The sequence below is a fragment of the Limulus polyphemus genome, unplaced genomic scaffold, assembly GCF_000517525.1.
Source record: "Limulus polyphemus unplaced genomic scaffold, Limulus_polyphemus-2.1.2 Scaffold3361, whole genome shotgun sequence".
In the NCBI taxonomy this organism is placed as follows: Eukaryota; Metazoa; Arthropoda; class Merostomata; order Xiphosura; family Limulidae; genus Limulus; species Limulus polyphemus.
In genome coordinates, this window is record NW_013668971.1 from 23,092 (window position 1) to 47,141 (window position 24,050).

A 24,050-nucleotide genomic window follows, 5' to 3' on the forward strand; every position below is an offset into this window, starting at 1 on the left:
ATCTGTAGAAAAAGCGTTCACCCGCTGGCTAATAATTCAGCACAGATTTGCACTCACACGTAGGCCTAGGATGCTTGGCCTATAGTAGATGATATAACTAAGTTAGATCTAATAATAATAATTTAGATAAGATCATAAGAATCTGTATAAAAAAACACCTGCTGGCAAATGATTCATCTGAGGTCTAGTAGACCTAGTCCACCTAGCCTACTAGTAAAGTTGCGTTGTAAACACGCGTACTTGTAAGTTGTAACGTTATCATTAGGCCTATACATACAATTGTTAACAACCGGTTCGTGGAGGTCATTAGATTCTAAGAACAGGTTCGCAAGAACCGGTGCAAACCGGCTGAATCCCACCACTGCAAAGATGACTTTGGTAATTGCCAAAAATAGTTTAAAACCAGATCTAATATCTTAACAATGTGTATACACTGTTTATGAAACAGTCAACAGCTACATATGTTTTATGGAGAGTGTAAACAATTTTACTGAGTATTATCTTTGTAAGTAAGATTGTCTGTTCCACCTTGCAGCTGTTGAATGCTGCACCATATGCTCTCTGTAACTGATGCACTTTGGATGCTTCCAATATATAGAAAGCTATTGTAAGTAGAGGAGGTGTTTGCAATTACTGACATTTTCCTCCCTGTGTTTAGCATAGCTGAAAAATGGTGAGGTTAAAACCTCAAATCATAAAGTTCATTCTGTTAATTCACTGTTCAAGTAACCTAGTTTATATTCACAGGTTGTGCAACGTTAAGTTATCAGTATCATTTTTGTATACTAACAAAGAAAATTATCTTATTTCAGTTTCTTTTATGTACCACTTGTATGTAGAGAAGTTGTATACACTTATTTCATTTGGTTCATTTACTAGTGTTATTTATATTTTTATTTTATAAATAAATGCAGGTAATACTCTTTGTATGATTGCAGTTTATTTTAATTAGAGTTGTAAACAGCTGTTTCAAATACTAGTATGTTACATCTAAATTTAAATGATATTCTATCTACCCACCCCACCCAAGGTAAGCTTAGTAACAATAATATTAAGGGTTTATTGCTTGAAAAATATTTTTCCTATTGACCCACCCTATTTTGAAAATAGATCTAACAGAAACCACACACACATATTTTTATTTGGCCTAAACTTTCTCATAGCTTACTTTGTGTGAAAGTCTTTCATTATGTGACCTGAGGTTAAGATGTTGATTATTCTTCATCCCAGTTGTATATTCTGATACGCTATTTACTGTGTTAACCAGTTGATCAGTACTGATGTAAAAGTACTCTTTCAGCTATCTGATATACTTAAAATAAAGTCTTTTTTTGGTTTCCTTAAGAGCTGGAGGTGAACAGTTGGCAGGTGTAAAAATATCATCTCCTTTTCCTAATTTGTACTTGATTTTCCAGAATTGTTGTTTTAATTATGAAAATGTAAAGCTCAAGAATCATCTTTTGTTTCTCTATTACTTAATTGTGATACCTGAAAACACAGATAAAAAGCATTTTTTGAGATAAAATAATGAAGTTGAAACACCTGGAACATCAAAAACCTGAAATACAGATATTTGATTCTATTTACAATTTTACTGTGGTTCGTTTTCATTTCAGCAGTACTTTGTTATAATGCTCTATATGTTTTTCTATGTATTTGTGTAAGTTAGAAAAACGTTAGGTTATTGAGTATTTCTTTTACAATAATCTTCAATGCTTGTTAATTAAATATTTGAAACTGCAAGTAACAGAAATGAAACTACTTTTCTCAAAATTTTTCTGTGTTGAACTTTTGGCTTAATGAAATACATTAAAAGTGTTTTTAGAACTGTTTATTACAGATTACAAACATTAAAGTTTAGGTTTACAGTAAACTATGCAAACTATATCTATTTCTCTGTTTTAGTAATTACATTAGCTTTTATTTTCATAGCTCTTTTGAAAATGTTTCATTTTAGTGCAGCCTGAAAACAGAGCAGCCTGGTGATCTACCAGAAGATGAGATTATTTCAGTATTCAGTGACAGTAGTGATGATGATTTGTATAGTTCAAATTACAGTGTTACAAATGTGAAAACAGAAAATCAATTTCAAGAAGGTTTACAACAAGTTGAATCTAGGTTGGAAAGTGGATCTGGTAAGTACAAACATTTAAAAACTAAATTCATTTTCACTAGCTGAAAAGAACTGGTATAAGTGTTGGTAATCTTTCAAAATTAATGAAACCACATGAGAGATAATCAGTTGTGTGGTATAGATGAAGATACTTGGTGTGTTTTGGATATATCTATTTGGCAATTACTTTGTCAAAGAGTTTGAAGTGCTAAAATTATAACAAAACAATTAAAAATATATTAAAATTAAGTTTGACTGGATATGGATAAATAGAACATTCATTGTGTCTATAGTAAAACTAAACAGGAAGAAACTTTCTGATTGAACAATTTTTCTTATCTTCCTGGTTCTTTACGTATAGACTTTGTGAGTAATGGTTGGAACCAGTTTCTACAGATTAATGCTTTAGTGTGTATTGTTATTATTAATTTCCATGAATTTGATTTTCTGAACACTTTTAACCTTTTGCACTATCGGATTGTATGATCCTGAACACCAGTCTTAATTTTGTTTGCAGAAGAAAGTAATCATATAGTTCTAAAAAAGAGGGATCAGTCCTAAACTTGATAAAATAATAAGTAATATTTTGATAACAAGTTTCATTTTGTCAAAATTTTGGTGTGTCTAGGTATCTACTTAACTTTCATACAGATCTTTTGAACAGGAACTTTAAATTATTAATGTTAGTCAACTTATTAACCCTGTGTGAATGGTGTTGGTGCATTGCACTAATACCCAATTCTTACATAGCAATGTTGTAACCTGTAGAACCTGCTAAATAAATATCAAAAGTATTTTTTTCAGTAAAACTGTTATTTTTTCTACTCAAATAACAACTATAGTAAAATCGTAGTGGTGTTTAAAAATATAATCAAAAATGTTTTTTTTTTTACTAGAATGACTGCAGGTTGTGTAACAGAAAAATATAATTATTTAACTTAAGAGCTTTAGGCCTTTTACCATTGATTATAGACCTATTTGTACTTGACAGTATACTATCTTGATTTTCCAAAATGTAATTCACATAGCTGTCAAATATGCAATTTAAGAGACAAACAATCCAGCAAGTAAAATAGAATGCCCCAAAACTATAATTTATCTGATTTTCTAACTAACCTACAAGTAAGTTTAAAACATTTCATTAATTACTGGATTGCTGAGTTCAGAGTACACAGAAAACAAAATTTGCTCGCTAAATAGTGCATTTTACTGAGATAAGATAAGGAAGTTGTAATTACACAATTCACAACATGGCATTTCAGTTGGATATAAACATGTACCATTGACAACCAGGCTTGAGTAAATAAGTGATTTCAAAAGCATGAAAAGTTGGAAGGAGCTTCTTTGGTGTGTGTAACAAATATATTGATTTCTCATAAAATAAAAAATGTGGGAGGTTCTTCTTTTAGATTCTGGCCTGTCAATATTTTTATTGGTAAATCCAATTGATTGGCATTTTGAAACATATATAGGAAGAAAGAAAATGTAAAAAGTAAAATCAGATAGGCATCACATAACAAAGAGAATGTATGTAAGTATCTTCTTTTGGAATTAAAAGCAAAAATTTATATAACATTAAAATTTGAAGTATAAGCTACATTTTTATGCCAAGTTTATTGACATGCATTGATAATACAGTTTTAAATATATTTGGAATGTTACTCTATGAGAAGATAGCAACTGCAGTTTGACCTCCAATTTTACACCTCTTAAGATTAATTCAGGAAAGTACTGGCTGAAAGTAACGTTAGTTGCTGTGTACCATCATATGTCCCCAGTTGATTTTTTGTCTACTGAAAAACTTTCTCTTAAACTTGCTCTATTATCTCCAATTTATGTTTTCAATGCTATTTTGATCCAGGTAGAAAAGTTTATATAAAGTATGTAACTATGAAAACTACATCAAAATTCTTTTTTACCTTTAATATTTTGATATTGATATTTGTGTTGATGGTATCAGACCATTTAAATGATTTTGGAAGTTGATCAAATAAAATAATGTATGGTAAATTTGTTATTAACTGCACTTGTTGTATTATATATTTTGATTTTAGATATAAAGACCAGTGTGAACATCTGTTCTGGAAATCAGTTTCCTGGTTATGTTTTAAGACAAGAACATCCTTTTACAGAAGTCATCCAATCTCCAAAACCATACAATGTATGCAGAAAAACAAATTTAAATGAAAACAATCTGAAACAATCTGATATACCTCAGGGTGGTGACAAACTGTACAGTTGTGTAATCTGTGGAAATGAATGTGGAACAAATAGTGAATTAAAAATACATCTGAAAATACATAATGGGGAGAAACCATATAGTTGTTCTGTGTGTAGCAAAGAATTTGAAACAGTGGGTAACTTAGAAAAACATGAGAGGATACACACCAGAGAGAAACCATACAATTGTGCTGTGTGTGGAAAATACTATAGAAGTAATAGTGAATTAAAGATACATCAAAGAACACACACTGGTGAGAAACCTCATAGTTGTGCAATTTGTGGAAAAAAATTTGGATTGAAATGTAATCTAAAAACACATGAAAGAAGACACACTGGGGAGAAGCCGTATAGATGTGCAGTTTGTGGAACGCAATTTGGAACAAATGGTAAATTAAAAATACATCACAGAATACATACTGGGGAGAAACCTTACAGTTGTGCAGTTTGTGGAAAACAATTTGGAAAAAAAGTAACTTAAAAGTGCATCAGAGAGTACACACTGGGGAGAAACCTTACAGTTGTATAGTGTGTGGAAAACACTTTGTAACAAATGGTTATTTAACAGTGCATCAGAGAATACACACTGGGGAGAAACCTTACAGTTGTGCAGTTTGTGGAAAACAATTTGGAACAAATGATAAATTAAAAATACATGAGAGAATACACACAGGAGAAAAACCATACAGTTGTGCAGCTTGTGGAAAGCAGTTTGGAACGAATAATAAATTAAAAATGCATGAAAGAATACACACTGGGGAGAAACCATACAGTTGTATTGTGTGTGGAAAACAATTTGGAATTAGAAGTTCCTTAAAAAGACATCAAACTGTGCACACTGGTGAGAAACCCTACAGTTGTGCAGTTAATGGAAAACATTTTCGAAGAAAATTTGATTCAGTAATACACAGTGCAGAGAAACCTTACAGTTCTGATATGTAGCACATTAAAAAATACACCAAAGAAGGCTTATTGAAAAGAAACCATTAGAGATGTTCAGTTTGGAAAACAGTTCTGGATAAGTAGTCAATTAAAAATACATTAAACAGGAATAAACACTTGGGAGAAAGCATACATGTGTATATTTTGTTGCAAACATATTGGAATAACTAGCATATATAACTTTCAACTGGTAGGGTAGAATGACTCTTGTTGATTTTTTTTAGTCTATTTCAACTTAGCTAGTGTTGATATTTTCTTTATCCTCAGTCAGTTATTGAGTGTTGAGCAGAGCAGATGTGCTGTTGCAGTTTTCTTATTGTTGTAACTGTTTATTTGTTGTTTGTGGGACATTCTGACCCCATTATATTATAAAGATAATATATATGAAGCTTATTACATGTGGGTCATTTTGATCCACCCTACCAGCTGTGACAAGAGTATTTTATTCTACCAGTCTAAGGTTAAAAAAACAGCAAAGAATACACACTGGAGATAAATATTAGGGTTGTAAAGTTTGTTTGTTTGCTTGTGGTTAAGTACAAAGCCACACAAAGAGCTATCTGTGCTCTGCCCCTACAGGTATTAAAACATGGTTTGTAGCATTGTAAGTTCACAGACATACTGCTGTGCCATAGGGGGGCATGAAGTTTGTGGCAAGCAGTTTGTTATGATTTGAAATTTAAAAACACATGATATAATACATACTTGGAAAAACGTAACAGTTGCCCATTAAAAACAAAATTACAATCTTAGCAATAGTGCCTTTTCTCCCACTTTGACATCAAAGAATATACACTGTGGAGAAACTATAAATTTTCATGCAGAATGCACAATATATCGTGATCTTTCAGACTGGTAATTGGATTTTTCTTTGAGGAAGTTCTTAATCTCTTAGTTCTTTTGTCAAGTCACATGGTCATTATTTGTACTTATTCAAGACCTAAGGTTGATTACTTTGGATCAGATTCTTTATGTGTATTTGTTATACCAGGTGTATTTTGTTAATCATCTGTAACTCAAGGAACTTCTAATTCAAGATTCCTGACAATGTATGATTAACCACAGTATTTTATTGTATTTTGTAATGTTCATTACTGAAGAAATATACTGAATAATCTCATGAATTTAACATCTTAGTGGTCCTGTCTCACTTTTGCATTATCTTTCAGTATAGAGAACTAAAACACAAACTTGTTTGATCAATTCAAATTTAAAAGTTGAATTGCATTTATGTGAACAAATTGAATCTACAAATAACACTTAAGTAATTTTGTTATATATTAATAACTGTAGGAAGGTTTGAAACTGGGTATACATGACAAAAACAGCCATTGGATGCCACATGCAACCTAAATAAACAAAGATGTTAAACATGTTTACAAGTTACCATTTCCCTTATCTAAATCTGAAGTTATATAAAGTAAAATGGAAATATGTAATATATAAAGCTAAGTTTGTCACTGTTAGTTTGCACCTTTCGGCCCCTATAACAGCAGGCCTATAAAGATATGGAATCAGTGTACACAGGTTTAATGTCTGTGGCATAACATTGTTAGTGTCAATTAAAACTTTGTAATTTAATTTTTTACACAGAAGACGGGCCGGATTTTTCGTCTGATTTAAGTCGAAATAATGTCAGAAAAATGTGTGTATCTTATAGAGAGGTGAGGTGTCAATAAAAATTCTATCAAATGCTGTCGTATCTACTGACAAACAAGACTAATTTTTTTGTATATAGAATAGACAAGTTGAACACCTGTAATTCAGCAAAAATAAATTGTTTTTTCTTCACTTAATTTTGGGAGGGGAGTTACGTATAATAAACATTTCAGACCTTGATTATGTACTTCAGAGTAAAATGCTGAGAAAAAGATAAAATTTTGATTGACAATCACAAGGACCAAAACGTGTGCAACAAAAGCGACCGTGAGACTCCATTAGATAGGGAAACATGCTTTGACAGCCAACGAAAAAGACAAGTTACTCATTGTCAAGCCGAGATTGAGAAAAGGCGACAACTTCGCAGACACAGTGACCGCATCCACTATGCAGAGCGCCATTCCCCAAAAAAACATAAAGAACTTGAGACCTTCGTTTCATCCTCTGTATTTAAAAATACCTAAACATCGGCCATCTGTTCGGATAATACCCGGGCAACGCCGAGTAAGGAGGACTAATATAATATATATCTAGTCTATAATGTATCTTATCTTGTACAGGCTTAAAAGTAAAAAGAAGTTAAGTAATTGTTATCTTAATTAATATGGCTCACTATTCAATTCATACTTAAAAGATACTTTTTGTAGAATATGTCTACAGAGAAATATCACCATTTCATGAAATCATTGTTTTTCATTAAGAGATTTGATCATTCTTTTTTCATTCTCATCAAACTGATCTTGGTGGACCTTTTTTCTTTTGGACTAAAGCCGCTACAGGCTATTATCCTGTTATATTTATAGGCTTACGTTCACAGATAGCGTTTTCATTTCACTTCAAATTTAACAGAGATTAAATCACTAATGACTTAATGAATGGTTAAATTAGTGTAGTGTTTTATTTTTAGCTCTAGTATTGTTCAAGGGATTTCTCAATCAAGGAAGGGGGCAGTGTCTTAAACTATATTTTTGATTTTCTGATTGTTTATTAACTAGAGGAAGCTGTGGGTCGTTAATAATGACGTTATGTAGCTTGCCGAGAAAGTTCCATGATTTCATGTTACTTTTTGTTCCAACACATCTGAAGCTATATTTATTGTAAATAAATTAGCTGTGAATATTAAGAGAGTTATTTAAAGTAGCGTGTGAATCAGTAAGTGTGATTTTGTTGCAGACATGCAGTTGTACGAATTAGTCTTATTTTAGGTTAGTCCTTGAACTATTAGGTGAACATGATTTGTAATGTAAGCTTTTGACAGTACACAAGTGTTCAAGTTTGTAAAAACGTTAAGAAATAAATAAATCGTTTTCTTCTCATTACATGGACTGAACTTTGAGTTAGTTTCTTTAGATAACCCATCAACGAAAGAACACGTCACAAAATTGATGAAACTATAGGAGACATACATGCAGGAAAACATCGACAAAGTCAAATGTGAAGTAAAGAAAGACTTCAATGAGGTATAAGAGAACATCATTGAGAGAAAAAGTATCTGGAAAACGAATAATCAAATACAAAAATTAAACCAGCCATGCCTATTTTTATATCCACCACCTACAACCAGATATGGAATAGGATAATTTGTTTGGTCTACACCTATTATTACTACTGTTGTGTTACCTATTACTAAAAGACCTTTCTATACTACTACAGCTATGGCAATAACAAATCTGTTACCCGAATTGTGATGTCCAATCAACATCAATCAATACAGAAACTAAAATATTAGGATCTGAAGATACCAAGTGAGTCAAGCAAGGCTTAATTTTAAATCGTTTCCACAGTGAATAGGTGGAATAGTGGACAACAAACCCATTCATTTTGCTGCCAACATTAAACAACCTTTTAGCTGAGACCCATAACAGACTTAAAGCATTATTAACCGCCCTATCCAACATATACAAAGTACTACACCGGAAAGAAGTATCAAAATAAAAGTTCTGGAACCGTATATAGAAGAAGGTTATGACCTTAGCCAAATTTGCTGAAGATTTGAATGGGCTTACGCATACACTCCTCATGAAACGATGAATTTGTTAGTGTGTGACCAATTTATAGATCCGATAACAAATGAGGATATGAGAATTACGCTAAAGTAAAGTAGGAGTACATACTTAAAGGAAACTCTGCAGTTAGTGATGGAATTAGAATTCATTAAGGTTGCAGATAAACAACTAAAACACCTTCTCAACTTCACATGGTGATAAGATCAAGTAGTAGTTTAACAGTAACTCACACTGGCAATAGCTAAGACAAACTAAAATGATTGGTTAGACAACTAGTTACACAGAAGTAAGAAAGTAAACCACATGGCAATAGATGTTTCAACTGTAATATGAAAGAAGATATTTCCACAAACAGCAGATAAAAGTTTATAGGGAATAAGAACTCACAAACGACACCAGAAAGAGGGAAATGTTATACATGTAAGAAATTGGCATTATAATCTCACTTTACTATTAGGAATCAACAGCTACTGAAACGCCAAAGAGACAGTACCCAAAAGATGATTCTACGAGCTCAACCAAATCCAATGAACAACAAATGACTAACCAAAGACCAAGAAACAGGGATTACCTGGACTTATGGCACAAAGTTCAACTGAGAATACATAAAATAAAATAAGAAGCTCATTGTTTAAAGAAACCTGTCCACGAGTCTATTGGTGGGAAACTTTGCAGTATGTTAATTGATATGGTTTCTAAGTGACAATAGTTTGAGCTGATATCATAATAAAAAGTGGGAAATTGCATCTATAGATGATGACAGAAGGAGTGATTCTTATGGCAAGTGGACATAAAATTACAGCAAGAACGATATTACAATCTACCTTTACTGTAGGAACTTCTCTACACTTCATAATGTGTGGGTAATTGACATTGAGGAAGAGTGCATATTGAGAACTGACTTCATGCACAAACATGGATACAAGGTTAGGCTAACTTCACAGTCTATGACCAGGAAATTCCTAGGTCCTATGTGGCCGTTACTATCACGAGATTTAACTTCCTGTGAAAATAAGATTAATCATGATATGACGAAGATGTGAATTAACCATCAATATTTATTAAAATTATATTTAAATCTAGTGAATAGGCCATAATAGAATCAAACACTCCAACATCTCCTGGTGGATTAATGGTTAGTAGAGCTCTTATGGAACTAAAGAATAAAGATGTCATTATTAAGGCCATGAATAAAACAAACTGTAAGATTCTAGTCATATTGAGATGAGACATGGCAAGATGAAAGGCTATACAGTTAACACTTCTACATAATTTTTTAGGATAGATGTAAGAAGTCCAATGACAAACCTTTGTGTTAGGACAGCATACCCTCTTAGTTACAAGAGTTGTATTATGGGAGCTGTGGAGATTCCACAACTGATCAGTACCAGTGGTTACATAACTTGCTCACAGCATATAAAAACACCTCCTCCAAGCGACGTTATGAATTAAACTGAACAAGTCAAATATTTCACAAGATAGATACTGGAGATGCATCCCCAATACGTCAGCCAGACAACTTCTACTTGCAAAACAGTCTGAGGCTGTTAACGAGATCGAAGCCATGAAGGAACAGAGAATAATAGAATCAAGTACTAGCCCTTGGACATTACCTATCATTATTTGAGAAGGATTGATCCACATGTTTCTGTGTGGACTACTGGAAGGGGAACAAAGTTACAAAAATGGTGCCTTCCAAATGCTGAGGGTTGACTGCACCTTGGATGCTTTACCTGGATCAATAAATTTGTAACATTGCTTCTTAAAAGTTAATATTGACTAGTGCAACTTGATGAAGGAGGTAGAGGGAAGACAGCCTCTAAAGCAGGAAAGAGATTGTGGAAATTTGTTGTGTTATTATTTGGATTATGTAGCATGCTTATTTTATTTCAGCAGTTAATGAAGTGTGGTCTCACTCTCTTTCTGAATTACGCTGGAATTTCATACTAATCTACATGGATAACATAAATGCACATGGGAAGACCTTTGGTAATGCTTATCAAGGACTAAAAGAGGTTCTGGAATGGTTGGGGAAAGAGAACCTAAAGCTGAATTATTCCATCAACATGCGAGTTTGATGTGACACTAGTCATTAGAAGAGAAGTGTCTAGAAATCCATTAAAGATTGGCTTTGTCTAGAACTGGTTAACACTAAAGAACCTGCATGAGGTTAGAGGATTCCTTGTGCTGTGCTCTTACTATTGCCGTGTGAAATGCTTGGACATCATGTAAGCTAGTCGTTTGGAGTTCGACTTAATCCAGCTCACAATAAATTTATTTAATTCCAGGTTACAGTTGCGAGTGGAGCACACAAGCCACTAACTCGAGGAACTTACAGTTAGATTAAATAATTGACTCTGAGACTAATATTAAAAAATTCACTTCAAATCTTTAATGCAATAATTCTAAATATTCACATACATTAATATTGACAAAAGTATTTCGATTAGTTTTTACACCAAATAAATCAAATGCTTTGTTCTGAACAACCAGTTTTGCTAATTAGATTCTCTACAATACTCATTCAATTACTCACTATAACCAGCAAATTATATATTAAAATGTTATTTGACATATGCTCAGACAATACTCTCCTTAACATTATACATTTTACATCAAATCCTAACTACATTATTGAATTTGAGAGAGATAGCAACAGTTACTTACATGGGGATCGAGCAAGAAATAGTAGTTGGTCTTTGCAAGGAAGACATTGGCATAGCAGATACAGTCTTCAGTATAGTCAGTTCTGGAATAGCCAGTATCAGCAGGCTGACGTCCTTTCTTCAAGAGGCAGAAAACTTATTTTCAGCCCCAAAACACGGGTTCTTATACTCATTTCTTGTGGTATCCTTACAATTCTCCAAATGTGTACACATTTAACCCGTAAGTAGATCTGTCACTTAATTGGATAAAATTTGCAGAATAATCGTGATTCTCGGAACTAAAAACAAAAATACTTCAATAATTGGTCATAGTTAAAGATGGTAAATCGGCAGCCTGTTTTCATGTATCTCTCATTGTCTTTTTCACATCAAAGTTCCGCCCAGAGTTTCTGATTTCTTTACTAATTCCTTTTATAAAATTCACGTCCACTCTCTAATGAAGCTAATATAAACATTTCCATAGCTTTCTCCCTGCTGCGATGGAGTCAGTTTGTGGACATGAAACTCGTGTTCAGTCTCTAATCAAGTTTATATAAACATACTCACAGCCTTCTCTCTGCTACGATTGCATCAGTTTATGAATAATGTAAACATCTGTTTCTCAATATCGACTAGAATGCATCTTTGGTTTACACTTGACATACCTTTCCTTTCGTAGTCAAACGACCATTTTTGTTACATATATTTCTCACTCCTTGAAGCATTGAAAATAACGAAAAATGCCACAATGCTTCAGTCGTTTTACAAAATATATATTTGGCACAGTGCATTCTCTACACAAAGTACTTGAGAAACCAAATAAGTTTGTTTGACTATTAATTATGAACAAGCATTTATCAAAGAGAGAAATAATTGATTACTTCTCTCAAATTAGAATGTCCAACTCTGGAAGATCCATTCATTTTAGATAAAGGTGCAAGTAATTTTACAGTGTAGGCAGGTTGTCACAAGTACAACAAAGAAACGAACGTGCAATTGCCAACTATAGAAAAGCAATGAATGCCACAAAAACATGTTGTAAGTGTTGATCAAGTCCTGAGTCACTTCAGTCATTATCTATATAGACTGTAGAGAAAGGTTTCATTTCAGACCAATCATGGATCATTAAAGTGACTGGTGAATTTTTACAACCCAGAAGGCCAAATGGCAAAGTGGCTCAATAAGCACCATGAAGACAACTTTAACATCATACATTGCCCTGGATAGACCAATAGAAATTCTAATGCATTATCCCAAATACAACTAATCTAAAGTATAGTTCAAGATGTGGTATCTGCCAATGATGATGACGAACTGATGTTGTCCAACTAGAAGTTGCTCACACAAAAGATGTGAGATTGAAATCAATTATTAAGTGGCTCAAGAATAATGCAGGAAGATCCTCATAATCATTCAGTTAAAAATAAAGATGTATTTTGCACAGTTGGATACTTTATTATTAAAAGAGGACTTATTATGTCATAAATGGGAAGATACCAGAGACGGAAAACAATGACTACGCTTCCTTAGTTTCTACCTTTTGAAGGACTCTGTCATCTACATTCCAATGGCTAGAAATATAGATGTTAAAAAGACATTGGAGCAAGTAAGAGAATGCTTCTACTGGAGTTGGATGCCGGGGACCTGTTGTGAATCAATGTGTGAACTATTCTATGAGTAGAAATGTCCATAAAAGGAACAGCATGGGCAGCTACAGTGATATTGTGTTAGAGCACTATTGGAGGGTTTCTTTGATTTGCTTGGTCCTCTTCCACAGAATAACAGCAGGTATTGATACATCATAGTTGTGATGGACTATTTCAGGAAATGACCAAAAGCATATGTTGTTCTTAACCAGAAAGCAGAAACTCTTGCAAAGAAATTCGTCAACGAACTTGTCTGAAGTTTTGATGGTTATGGCACTTCCCTCGAATCAAGAATGGAATTTTGAATCAGTCTTGTTCACAGAAATGTTGAATTCTCGAAAGTAATAAGATCAAGACATCAGTCCTTCATCCATCTCCCGATAGCATTGTGGATAGATACCACAGCACACTATTAAATCAATTAGCATGCATGTGGATGAATATCAGTAAGTGTCGGACCAAGATCTTCTACTGCTACTGATGAGTTATCATAAAGCAATACAGGAAGCTACCTGCAACACACTACCATCATTGATAATCAGGAGTAAGTTGAAAGTGTCATTTGACTTTTTATACTCTTATAAAGAGAATATTCATTTACAGCAGACTTACACAGAATATGTAGAACTATTATGAACGGTTTACGGAAAATTCTTTGTAAACAAATCTTCAAAAACCAGTTCTTTGAAATAACAGTTAATCAAATGTCCAGTTTTTAGATCGATTTTTAATTATAAATTAATTTACAAAATATTATAAAAAGGCATATAACTTACCTTTCCATGAACTTTCAAAGTAAAATGGACCAATATTATTCAATGCACAAAGAAAGACATACATATGTAAAAAATTAGGTATTTAATTAATCAGAATGGAGATTATTATTACATAATGATATTACATTAGGCAATTTTATCAGACCATTAAAATATTCAAAAACACCAATATTATTTATATATATTTTAATCATGTAATAATTAATAATTTGTTATATGCAATACCATACAAGTAATCATTCATGTTATTTGTTGGTTGAAGCGCATTGACAAGTCTTTTTAATCTCTCTGCATAGTCACGATATTTTTTCCGACCAATAGAAGGTTCCTGAATCTACTCCAAAGTTGCTCACTACATAGCTCGTTCAAACTTTGTTCCCTCTTTAACTCAGAAATGAACTTCCACATATTTGGATGATTTGCAGAAACTTGTTGCACAAAGCCACGATGCCATCCTTCTATAGAATTGTAAGTTTTTGGAATGCCTTCTAGCAGTTCCACATCTCAAGCTTAAATACAGGAAGTCGAAGTCGTTGTCTTCAATCAGGACGTCCAATCCAAGTATCCTCAAAATAATCAATCGCAGGTTGAGCTTCGGGTGGAAAAATGTTTTCACCAATAAGAAAGTTGAACATCTCTGCAATTTGGTCTGTAGGAATAAATGCTAGTGCAGAGGGCATACGAATCTTTAAAGCGAAGTCTGCAGCTGTGTCGTATCTTTGCTTGAGGTCATTTTCACTAATTTTATGATAAATACACTGATAAAAATGAAAAATAAAAGCACCCACGATTAACTGCACGTGGAATTTCAGTGTCAATTGCACTTCTCTTTGCAAGTTGTAAATCTGTTTGTATAGACACGGAATTTAAAGCATGTACTAACTCCTTTATCTCTCTAAGAAGTCTAATATATGTGTGCTCATTCTTATTCAGCAACAATGCATAAATTAAAGGGATGGTAATAATTTCTTGCACCCCGTGAATCGGATAAAATTGTTCAAAAATATTTGGAACAGTCTTAACTGTTCCATCAGCATACAGATGATCGGAACTTGCTAGTAACTGTAGGTTTCTTCCTGTAAATCAATATTCGATCATCTGATCATTTGACAACACCAGAGTCAAACATTGAAACTGTTCTCCATTTTCAGTTTTAGTGTACATTTCTGGAAAAAACTATATCTTTGATCATTTGGAGTAACTAATCCTAGACTTTATTTCCCATGTAAATTTCGAATAGTTATTTTTATGCTATCTACAAAGGACAACCTAGCTGCTACAGCTTGGCTAAATTCAAAGGATTCGTGTGAGATAACATAATGCGGTGCATCATGTGTATTCTTTGAATCATTTTGTATGCTGTGCATTACATTCTTAGCTTCAGTACCAGCGGCATCGCCAGAATTGTTGTGCTCACGATTCTCACACAACCCTTGCAATTTTTCCAGATTGCTCACATTTCCAATAAACATTTTCCTGCACTTGTTTCTCTTTAACAAATACATATCCATTCAACTAAACTTAGAAAAAAAGACAAAATCCACAATTAAGCAGGTGCTAGTATGAACAATATACTGTACTTTGGAGAATTAATGATGTGATTTACAGAATCTAGAAGGATAAGCAGTCCAAGCCAAAGTTCGCCCATTGTGATTGTCTTTGGAAGTATGATGACGAAAGAATGACCAACAGGGTAGCTCCAGAGAATAATTTGTCAGCAAACTTTCAACTACTGTAGAGCCTGGAGTTTCTGTCAAAACTACTTCAAGAAGATCAGCAAGGCTGGAGCCGTCAGTAGGTTCACCTGACCACCTACTGAGGAAAAACTCCCCACAATACGAGACAAGATGCCATTTCACTGTATACCATGAACCTCGGAAGAAAAACACCTCAAAGATTTGGTGAATGACCAGTTTAATGTCGAATTATATATTTTTATTTTAACATTAAAATTACTCATATGACTTCATAATACAGGAAAGGAATAGTGTTGTAAGTTATATTTTTAATTTTGTGATTTGTTTGTTTGGTAGTTGGAGCTTCGGTTCATTGATGATGTAATGGTGACTGAAGTCGGTCGGCTAGAAAGTTCTACGATTTTGTTTGAAGTTTTGTTTTAGTAAGTTATAAGCAAGATCATAAATACGAGTTAGATTTGAAAACTAGAGTTATTGAAAATAGTGTATGAATCAATCAGTGTATTTTCATTGCAATTGTTTTCCATTAGTCTTGGTATTTTAAGGAGGTTTTAACGACATTTGTAACACAGGCTTACAACAATTTACTGCAGTGTATAAGTGTCCATTCTTGTGAAAAAGTGAAGGAAGAAATAAACTAACTTCTTCTCATTATGTGAACTGGATAATACCAGATAATTTTAAAATGTACTCCTCATCCAAAAAATAACATTAAAACACTATTATTGTAAATAAAATAACCTGCACCTACAGAGTATATACTTAGTATCTCAATATTTTACTATTACAGCTTCGTCAGGAGCTATCGGTAGCTTACAAGTTCTCTAATTAACTGGATTAGCGAAACTTGTAAAATAATGGTAGCTTTTGACGAAGCAAAGATACATTTTGGACCATAGTCATTGTTATTATTATTATCATTGTTTTACATTAATGAAAACATTACATGTAAAGGTATTACATGGAATAAAGTGTAAAGATGTAACTGGAATACGTTTTATTTATTTTTTAATTTCCTTGACATGGAAGATCAAGTTTTATGTTTAACTGATTTACAATATATAAATGTATAGATGACATTGAATTTATTTTAATTTTTGCTATTTAGTGCACATAATGATTATATTGTGTACAAGGTATGGCACTAGAAACTGTTAAATGTCTTAACATTTCCTGGGTATGATTTGTTTGGTTATTCTTAAGTACAAAGCTACACAATGGGCTATCTGTGCTCTACCTACCACGATTATAAAGTCCAGTTTTTGCGACTTATTACTGAATCATTAGGAGGACTTGTGTATGAAGATCATATTTTATATTTCAAGGTTATACTACGAACGTAGAGATGGAATTGGAAATTTTCAAATTTTTATTTTCAAATTTCCTCCACATGCAAGGCAAGTTTCATATATATTTAAAACTCTTAGAAGATATAAGATAGTGTTACAGCAGCGGGATCACGTGACGCTAGTAACACATCATATTCTCGAACGTTCACGTCCATTCCTGAAATCTCGAGAGCCTACTAGATATGCGGTATTCTTGTATATATAAACTGGTAAGAACTGAAGGCAACAAGGTAATGTGTAATTGAACTGCGGACAGAGAGACGTATTGTTGAGTCGAGCACGTGAGACGTTCGTTGTGAATTATAGCGTTTGTTATAGCGCGACTGTGGAAATTAAGTGTATTGCAAAGTTGTATTTAGAAAGAATAAACCAGTTTTATTTAAGAAAGGACTCGTATCGCTAAAGTTTTTCGGAAAGAAATTATATCGAAAATTAACTAACGAACGGAGGCGTAACAATAGAATCAAAAGACATTTCCAAATTTCTTGCACAGGTGGTTGTTGTTTTAGCATAGAGCTACACATAGGACTATATAGGTGGTGTACACTTCAGGAAATCGAAAATCTGATTTTAGCATTGTATATCTATAATTATATCGCTGACTCATTGGTGGACTCCAATTCAGAGGTCTAGGGCTAAATTTTTCTACTGGGCCTATTATGGTTGCAACTAAATGCTAAGTTGAAAAGGACTAAACTTCAAGATATTTTTTACTTTTGGAGACAATGAAAAAATAATACCCACAGATTTGCAACACTCGTCAACAAATTAATGAGCAATATTAGATGGTATTTGAATAAGAAAAGTGGTGATAACACAGACAAAATATGCATTTGGACAACAAAACATATGGACAGAAAGAAACCATATTCACATAAACTCAACAACTCATATTCACACACAAACATACACACATGCTTAGATCACACTGGTACTCACATAGTATGCCCAGCAATAGTAACAGATCGTGTCATCTGTACTTGGTTAAATTACTGTCTTCCTGGCTCTTCTTATAGCGTGACTAGGTCTAGCCTCCTTAGACCTAGCATATTTGCATTGCAAACTGTATGCAAATATGCTAAGTCAGAACGGCGCTACACCTACTCACACTATTCGGAGGCAAGCCAATCAAATTTCTGCACTATACATCGCATGATAGGCCTACCATATCACACACAAACTCTCTCTTTCTTGAAAAATAAGTAGACTCGGTAGAACGAATTTTATTAAGCATTTTCCTAAAAAAAATAGTCTTTTTTTTATATAACGGACCTTTTTTGAAACCCGTGCCGTGGGATACAGCAGCAATAGCTCCCAGTTTAACCCGCCCCTTCTCCAATGTATGAAGCTTTATATTTAAACGTTTTAAAAAATATATACAGTGTACAAATGGTATTGGATATTGTTTAATCTATACAAAATTTCCTGCATATCAAGTGCAAGCTTACTCATTAAACGTTTGAGAGACAGAAACCGTATAGATGCAATAGAAAATATTTCGTTTTATAAAGAAAAACTCATGCGTATGAAGATTATGTTTCATGTTTAAAATTTTTTACAAGATACAGAGTTTATAATGGCACAGAAAACTTTTTATAATTACCTGGATATGGAGATCAAGTTTTATATTTAACATAGGATCTCTGCCTCAACAAATGATCGGACATAAAAATTCCAGGATTTATCTGATTTTGGCGAAACTTACCTAGAATGTAGCATAGTACGAGATATGAAGACTACATTTCATAGTTTCAAATCGGACAAAACAATTACCGATTTATCTTTGGCCACACCATCAGCAGTTATTGCCAGCATTTATATAAAAATGTTACAAATTTCCGTTCTTTTTCACCAAAGGTAACATTGAAAATATCTGAGACGTAGAGGCCTATCGCAATTCTTGACTGGCCGTACCCTCTGCCTTAGTAAAAGAAAAGAAATTTCTAATATATATATATATGATCATTACACAGTTGGTACACTATATAATATTGAATAATATATCCAGCAGAATACCATAACATTGTTCATACGCATAAATTAATTTAGGTTACTATATGGTTAATTAACAAGTCTCAAAAATTCCATACCTGTTACTCACGTATCACCATTATAAGAAGCCTAACTGTATTGTCTTTGGTTTGCTGACCCAACTGCAATACCCATCAAAGGGTGTGGACAATAAAGGGACGCATTAGCCCCATCTTTTATGTAACAGATATTTTAAATTTTGCCTTTATTGAAAAGAAAACAAATATGCACCAAATAGTTTATCCGTTCTATAAAGCGAATTACATATTAGTAACAATGATTTATTCTTCACACACTTAAGTTCATTTAGGTTATTATTATATGGTGAATTAGAAGGGATTGAATACCCCATAACTTTTAATGACAGTACTTCTTCTTGGGTAACCGACGAGTCCGCTACGTGAGCCTACTTCTTCGCTCGTTCTTGCATCTGTTATTTAGACCAGAGTCCAATAGATCTTCAGCAGATAGCTTCAAGCACAACTGACCGTTACTGGAACATTGCTAATCTTCGTGATATCATCATCAATCATCATTACTGTCTCGATTATCTGCATGTGCTAGATTTCAAGAAGTTTGATTTGAAACATAGGCAGCCGCTGTAGATGCAATCACGATGGTCTTTTTGACATCCCTTTTTGAGGTAGATACATCTATTAAGACACTTTGGCGGCACAAAAACACAGGTTAGATGCTGACAAGAAGAGTAGTAGTAACCTTCCGACAGATCAGAAGATCAAGAACAGGGTCTCAAACCTGAAACAGGAATTGGAGAAAATTCGCATAATTTGATTTGTGAATAAAAAAGGTAGAAAGAGATAATCATTTAGTGTATGAACGTTGCCGATAAGGTGGTGCGGCCACTACGAAACTCTATATATCTGTTTGTTATGAATTTCGCGCAAAACTACACGGGGGCTATCTGCGCTGGCCGTCCCTAATTTAGTAGTGTAAGACTAGAGGGAAGGCAGCTAGTCATCATCACCCACCGCCAACTCTTGGTATACTCTTTTACCAACGAATAGTGTGATTGACCGTCACATTATAACGTCCCCACGGCTGAAAGGGCGAGCATGTTTGGTGTGAAGGGTATTCGAACCCGCGATCCACAAATTGCGAGTCGAGCGCCCTAACCACCTGGCCATGCCGGGCCCTATATCTGTTTGACAGCTCATAATTTCTGACTAAAATGTATTACTGTCATATGGATTGCAGACTTGGATACAACAGATTCGAATGGTGTATGCAACACCTCCAAGAAACAATTATCAAAATTCCTTGTGCCTTGTCCTGCCACCCAAAACATTATTTCGCCTCTGACTGAGGAATAAATTCTGTGTTAAAGAAGATTTTACCAGATATAAAGTTTGGAGACGGCACTAAAATATTTTAAAGTTTATTCCAAAATTTAGTGCTTTCCGAGGCAAAGCTTGTTATTTAAACGTTTTTCAAGATATAAACTACACAGTGGTCCACGGAGTAGAATCGAACCTACAGGGCAAAAAGAAAATATGTCACTGGAATATTTCATTAAAATATATAGTATAAACAGCTGATATGGGTATTAAAAACGCTTTATTTATAACATAAAGCAAGTAACAACGTTTCGACCTCCTTCCTCATCATTTTATTAAAATGTTTCCAGAGTTCTTTGTATATGATATTGAAGTTTCATATTTAAAGGTTTTACGAGGTATAAAATGTAAAGACGGCACTGGAACATTTTTATTTCATGTACATGCTGTAGACAGCGCTCAATATCTTCGCGCTTTGAACACGTAATCGAATGGTTGTGAGTTCGAAGTTGTCCTGTGTCTTGCCGTTTATCTTCGACTAAGACACTTTATTTCACTTGTTCTAGTGAATCCAGCCTACCCAGCTCTACGTTTTGAATTAAACTGCGATGCCTGATATCCCGCCTTAGTCCACTTGTGCTATTGGAATCGCAGTGCCAACGCACTGCCTTACGTGCCTTTTAGGAGGTACGGCAAGGATTTAAATTTAACTAACTTAAAAGGACGATAATAATTTGGCAAACAACAAGGTATGGAAACATGTCGTACGTCCCCCCCCCCCACCCCCAAATAGATCATTTCGTTGCCAACTTATTATTATACTAGCATACGGTAGTGAAATGATGATCGCATTATATACTTATATATATATATTATAAACACGAAACAGAGTTGCAATGGATCATTTTTTCCCCCAAAAATATACTCTCCATATGAATACAAAGTTTTATATTTAAAGGGTTTACAAGATATAAAGTGTAAAGATGGCATTGGAATACTTTTATATTACTAACATTTTTTTTTTTTAATTTCTGCATTTGACAACAGTCAAGACAACATTTTATAAGATATATAACGTAGACAAATGTGACTAGAACATTTTACTTTGTTCACTATTTCTTGCGTATGAATACCAATTTTACAAAAAATAAAAATGAACATATGATACTGCAATATTATTAAGCATTTTTCCCCCAATTTCCCTGGCTAAAATTACTTTAACTGTAAAGTTTTAAAAGATAGAAAATGTATAACACGAACTGATTTTTATTTTTTCAAATTGTATGCATATGGAAATCAAGTTTTACAATATATGTCAAGACAATTTAATATTATATGAACCACAGATATACAGCATGATATTTCTTGAAACCTTTTCTTTTATAATTTCTCGCATATGGTATATTTTTAAAAACTTTCATGCGTATGAAAATAAATTTTTATATTTAAATGTTTTACAAAATGTAAGTCGATTAGAAGGCACTAAACACCTTTTACTCAAAATTTATTTCATACGACGACCAAGTTATAAAAGTATAAAAGTTCCACAATTTACAAAGGTACAGGAATGTTCTCGTAACTTCTTATATATGATTAATATGAAGGTCAAGTTTTAAATTTAAGTTTCACAACATACAAAAATAAAAATGCAACTGAACGTTTCTTTTCTCGTAATTTCCTGCATATGAGGATCAAGTTTTGTCTCCACAACACAAAAAGTGCACAGATATGACAGTTCAAGACATGAATTGCTATGATATAAAATGCTAAATTCAACAGTAATAAACATTTCTATATGATAAATTTCATTACTCCTAATTACATTTTGGCAGTTTGCAGAGAATTACATAATAAACTTCCCCTTATACACGTCAGTTTTTTACTGCATAATTGCTTTTTATCCGAATGTTTTGTTTATAAGGTGGTAATTTTCAAAATCATGGCTTCGGGCGAGACAGAACCACCATATGTCTATATTATCACAAGATCTAACCAAGCAGTTGTTGGTAATAACCAACGCATGACGCTGTTGACATGAAAATGTGAAAGTTATCACATTTTTACTCATTTTTGAGCAGGTAAATAATGTACAACGAGAACTATTCATTAAGTATGTTTAAAGTGCCGAAGCCACCTAGATACTTTTATCACTGGTATCCTAACCAGTGGGTTTAGATAAAATGTATTTGATTAATCACCATGAAAACCACTTTTACCATCCCATATAATGATATTTCATAGGTCTAACTTAGACCCGAGTCATTGGCACAGATTTCGTAGGTCTAGTACTTAGAAAAAAGCAACTGTAAATTCTTTGGTGATAGATTTATATTATCTTAGAACCGGAGATATTAATTGTATTTCATAGGTCTAACTTAGACCCGAGTCATTGGAGCAGATTTCGTAGGTCTAGTACTCAGAAAAAATCAACTGTAAATTATTTGGTGATAGTTTTAGATTATCTTAGAACGGGAGATACTAATGCGTTTATCAGTTGATAACGTTTATGTAATATTAAAATATGCGCATTTTTTGCAAATCTTGCGAATTTAGTTAACGCAATACGTCAACGAGATCTTTCTCTTTACTGGCGTCAGTTAAAGATTTCAGTCAGTGTTTACGTCATTTTTGCAGATCACGCGATACGTAATAGTAAAACTGGTGGTTCTTTTTTCAAATCAATCTATGATTTGTTTCATACATACACATACATTTACAACGTGCAACGCTAACAGGTTGTGTATACTGTATTTATTCTTGTTAGCACGTCGGATGCATGTAATTGATTGCGTTTATTCGACAAATTTTATAGATACACTTTTAAACTGCTTACAACAAATCCACTGAGTGATTGGAGTAACATCACGAAGATCATATGCAACACGGTAAGTCGATGGTTCATCTGATCGTCGGAGACTGTGCCGAACTTCATTTATATTAGGACAGGTAAGAACAGAGGCAATGTATGCATTGTTGTAGAAAAAACTGACAGGTACTTTAAAGTACTGTCGACACTGTGGTTTTATGTGGCAAGTACAATTAAGCCCATAGGTTTCACGAAGAATGTTCCCGCAATTTCTTCTACTCAAATTTTTAAAGATCATTTGATCCTCAAACTAAGCACACCTCTTCAGATATACAAAAGGAGCTGACTGGAATCTGTGAGAACATGATCGTTAAAATAATCCTCTTTTCATCAATCTCACCTTTTGTTTTAGATTAATGATGTAACTGATGCAACAACCACTGGTCAGATGGCCCTGTGTTTGATACTGTTACGACATCGAGGTCACGTGACTAGTATCACACCACGTCATTCTCGAACTTTCACGTCTTTTCCTTAAATCTCGTGATCTTTTTAGATATAGTGTAGTCTTGTATATATAAGACCGGCCACGAAGCGACGGAGAGGTAATGAGTAATTGAATGTATGCGGATAAAATATTGTTGGCCACGTGAGACGTGAGTTATAGCGTTGTTATAGAGTGACTGTTGAAATTAAGTATATCGTAAAGTTGTATTCGGAAAGAATAAACCAGTTTTATTTAAGAAAGGACTTGTGTCGCTAAAGTTTCGTCGAAACGAATTTACGGAAAATTAACTAGCGAACAGAGAGTAACAAATTGGTGTCAGAAAGTGGGATAAAAAAAAAGAAGAAAAAGAGAAGATGG

General features: G+C 33.5%; 1 protein-coding gene and 1 pseudogene across 1 annotated transcript in view; one reads left to right on the forward strand and one right to left on the reverse strand.

The window, feature by feature from the left end:
- LOC106469217 overlaps window positions 1–8,253 on the forward strand; it is a 26,893-nt pseudogene extending 18,640 nt beyond the window's left edge.
- Window positions 8,254–14,546: 6,293 nt separating this feature from the next.
- LOC106469218 (zinc finger protein 227-like) overlaps window positions 14,547–24,050 on the reverse strand; it is a 20,052-nt gene continuing 10,548 nt past the window's right edge. Inside the window, exon 3 of the mRNA XM_022397674.1 lies at window positions 14,547–14,745. Within this exon, the coding sequence (XP_022253382.1) occupies window positions 14,547–14,745 (199 nt within the window). The remainder of the gene's footprint in view (window positions 14,746–24,050) is intronic.